The sequence below is a fragment of the Berghia stephanieae genome, chromosome 15 (genome assembly GCF_034508935.2).
Source record: "Berghia stephanieae isolate SIO BIC M18660-M18661 chromosome 15, UCSD_Bste_1.3, whole genome shotgun sequence".
In the NCBI taxonomy this organism is placed as follows: domain Eukaryota; kingdom Metazoa; phylum Mollusca; class Gastropoda; order Nudibranchia; family Aeolidiidae; genus Berghia; species Berghia stephanieae.
Window position 1 is genome coordinate 6444838 of NC_088374.1, and position 4070 is coordinate 6448907.

Here is a 4070-nt window from a genome sequence, read left to right on the forward strand (position 1 = left end):
CAACAATCTCTAGGATTGAGTTAATAGAATCTTTCTTTTTAATCTGATCAAAAATGGTAAATTTGGCAAATGGCTCAAAAGTTATAAAACGAGATGTTTTATTCCTGTTTTTGTTTTTTCGCATATCATTATTTTTAAAATCTTTATCACAGTTAATATACAACCCCCCCCCCCCCCCAACCCTCCCACTACTTTCGTCAACCCCAGGGTTTACCACGCGACCGATGTTGGTTCCAATCCCGTGTCCGCGTGGCTAATACTCAACTGTCCAGGGTGCCGGACATTGCAACAACCAACAGGTCAGTTCATCATCGACATTGTTATCGTACTTGGTAGCGTTAGGGGCGGGGTGGGGGGGGGGGGCGGGGGGGGGGGCAGCATGGCTCAGCGGTGCCGTCTTTGCTTCGTACGAACGGTACCGAGTTCGATCCAAAAACTATAAATGTAGATTCAAATGTTTTCCTCCCAGCAAGGACAAAGACAGAAAGCAATTGTGACCCGCCGTTTCAAAACGGTATTATGTCGGAATGTGTTGTACCACAAGAAGTGAATTTAGAGACAAACCGGTGGGAAATTGAAATAGGACTTTAGAACGTTTGGCAATGCAAGAAATAGTATTTATATTGTGTACCATAACGAAGACAAGGAAACACCATGTTTTATCTTTAAGGTGAAAACTTTAATTTTCCTCATCGAGTTCATTCTGAAATAATACAGCTTTGAGACGATGGGTCACAATTGGAAATCAGATACAGGGGGATAGAAGACACTGCGAGTACCTCCCTGCCCACTATGGGAGGTCAGTATTGTCGATCAAACCTTTACAACAAAGGTAAATCTGGCTCGAAGTGCGGCTATGTGGTCTAGTGGTATGACAACTCGCTTTCGGATCGGAAGGTCCTGGGTTCGAGCCTCGCTCGGCGCATAGTTGAGTCCTTGGAAAAGGCTCTTTACTCACATTCTCTCACCGTAATCAGGTGTAAAATAAGTACCCGGCCTTTAACCCTCTCCTTACCAACTATAGGAAAATCGTCACATTCGTTACGATACAACCAACATTTGCCTTATTCAAATTTCTCTTGTAAAATTTAAATAAAATGAACATTGATTTGTAGAGCGACATTATTAATTTATTACAAGAACTTTACTGCTGTTGTGTTTCAGTGATAAAAAATCTATTTGTGTGTTAGTTGGGTGTGAAGTTTTGGGGGAAATCCTGAAAATGGCTGGTAAGGAGAGAGTTAACAGCTTTGTCTCTGTCGGAAAAAAAAAATTGTAATTTCGCCTGACAGGCGTTATGTCTTGTTCTACGTGTTGCTGTTGGTCAGGGACCCCTTGTAAAGCGCTTTGAGTACATTTAATGGATATTGCGCTATATAAAAGCTCAAGTTCTAAGTTGAAGTAGTATTTGTATCCGGTAGTCAGACCTGCCAATAGGTACACCTTGACCGTATTCAATCCTCAGGTGGTATCCGTGGATTTTCATCATTGGTCAAAAGGCTGCCAACGCCTCTCTGGTGACGCTGAAGAGACTGGAGAAATACGAAAGATTCAAACATATGGTAAAGTATTGTTGCCTTTTTCTGTCGTCGTCGTCGTTATAGTCATCATCATCATCACTATCATCATCATCATCATCATCATCATCATCATCATCATCATCATCATCATCATCAGCATCATCATTATCCTCACCACCATCACCTCTATCACCATCATCATTTTCTTCTTCTTCTTCTTCTCCGTTTTCTTCTTTTTCTTCTCCCTCCTCCTTCTTCTTTTTCCTCCTCCTCCTCCTCCTTAAGTGTTGCTGTTGGCCAGGGACCCCTTGTTAAGCGCTTTAATTAAGCACATTTAGTGGATATTGCTCTATATATATCAGCTCATTATTATTGTGTGTTTGTATCACGCAGATGCGCACGTTCCTGCAAAGACTTGCCTTCACAACACGTTGTAAGACCTGTCTCCTATACGAAGCCTCGGATATTTTCTACGTGCCCAAAACCCTCGTAAAATCGTGGGCCCTGTTTGCTGACATCTTTCAAGCCAACAGGTGGGGTATAATAATAATAATAATAATAATAATAATAATAATAATAATAATAATAATAATAATAATAATAATAATAATAATAATAATAATAATAATAATAATAATAATATAATAATAATAATAATAATAATAATAATAATAATAATAATAATAAAAATAATAATAATAATAATAATAATAATATATCTTTATTGTCCCCAAAAAAGTGGCAATTTGTCATTTGGTTACACATTTATAACAATACAATATTGACATAGACACACTCACACAAGATGCACACTAGTAGCATAGTAGTTATCGTTAAAACATCATCGTCTTTCGCTACAATGTTCGTTCTTTTTCTACCGATCTCCTCCTCCTCCTCTTCTTCTTCTTCTTCTTCTTCTTCGCCTCCTCCTCCTCCTCCTACTACTACTACCACTACTACTACTACCACTACTACTACTACTACTACTACTACTACTACTACTACTACTACCACTACTACTACTACTACTACTACTACTACTACTACTACCACTACTACTACTACTACTACTACCACTACTACTACCACTACTACTACTACTACTACTACTACTACTACTACTACTACTACTACTACTACTACTACTACTACTACTACTACTACTGACATCTTTCAAGCCAACAGGTGGGGAGGGTATCATCAAAAACATCATCGTCTTTCGCTTCAATGTTCGTTCGTTCTTCTTCTTCTTCCTCCGCCTCCTCCTCCTCCTCACTATCTAGATACTGTTGACACTTCCGGATCGGAATGCTCTGGGTTCGAGCCTCGCTTGACGCATATTTGAAGCCTTGGAAAACATTCTTTACTCGTGTAAAAAGAGTACCTGGCCGTTAACAGCGTTGTCACTGTCGGAAAAAAAATGGTAATATCGCCTAACACTTGTCATGTCTCCTCCTATATGTTACGTGTTGCTGTTGGCTAGAGATCTTTTGTAAAGCGCTTTGAGCACGCTTTAGTGGGATATGGCGCTATATAAAAACCTCAAGTTTAATCTTATTTATTTATATTTTTTAAAATTTGAATATTACTCTTTTCAGCGTCCATTTGGAAATCGCAATACCTACCGCCATTTTTGGACTAGCACCGGAAGCGGACGTGTACCGTCTGCGTGGCAACTACGTCTGGGGCTTTGACAGAGCCGATTTTCAAAAATACTACAGCCCTTACGATCATTTCCAGCACGCGTTCAAGCTCAGTCGCCTGACCAGCGAGGAAGACGCCAAGTTTTTCTGCGAGAATTATCTCTCTTGGATCGAAAAGGATCTGATTCGTGAATAATGTGTTGGGCGATAATATAACAAATTTTCGATATCGATACGATACGATATTTCAAAATATCGATATATCGATGCAAAAGATTTATACGATATGTCGAAAATCGATAAAAAATACTTGTTACTCCGCCCCACTATTCACGAAAAAGTTCGTTTCTTCAATGTTTACTAATTTTTTATTATTTTTTTTGTCCCACGTGGCAAAAAACTTCTAACACTCTGATCCACTTGAAATACTAGATAATCGGTTTTAATAAACAAAAAAAAAAAATAACTATGATCTAGGGGATCATTTTTAAAAATTAAAAAATGCGATTCCCCATGTGGCCAATTTTGTTCACTCACTTGGCCATCCGGCAGCCCAAGTAAACTTCAAGCATAACTAATTTATATATTATATATATAATATCGATACGGCGTTTTGAAATAAATCGATACGATTCGACATTGTACTTCATATCGATATATCGATTTTGCGATACGATATTATGCCCAACACTGTTTGTGAAGATATAGAAGATATAATGGTGAGGTGGAAAACAAGCCCCGTACGATTGAAGGAAAATTTGTGACCCATCGTCTCAAAGCGGGATTATGTCGGAATGAACTCGATGAGGAAAATTAAAGTTTTCACCTTAAAGATAAAACATGGTGTTTCCTTGTCTTCGTTTTGATACACAATATAAATACTATTTCTTGCATTGCCAAACGTTCT

At 38.5% G+C, this 4070-nt stretch overlaps 1 protein-coding gene across 2 annotated transcripts in view; it reads left to right on the top strand.

Moving 5' to 3' along the window:
* The window catches only part of LOC144960590 (uncharacterized), a 19311-nt gene extending 15685 nt beyond the window's left edge, over nucleotides 1-3626 (top strand). For both annotated transcript variants that reach the window (XM_078893819.1, XM_078893818.1), the window contains exons 9-12: nucleotides 208-299; nucleotides 1466-1562; nucleotides 1914-2053; nucleotides 3119-3626. In XM_078893819.1, the coding sequence (XP_078749945.1) occupies nucleotides 208-299; nucleotides 1466-1562; nucleotides 1914-2053; nucleotides 3119-3359 (570 nt within the window). In that variant the 3' untranslated portion in view covers nucleotides 3360-3626. The remainder of the gene's footprint in view (nucleotides 1-207; nucleotides 300-1465; nucleotides 1563-1913; nucleotides 2054-3118) is intronic.
* The last annotated feature ends 444 nt before the right edge of the window (nucleotides 3627-4070 follow it).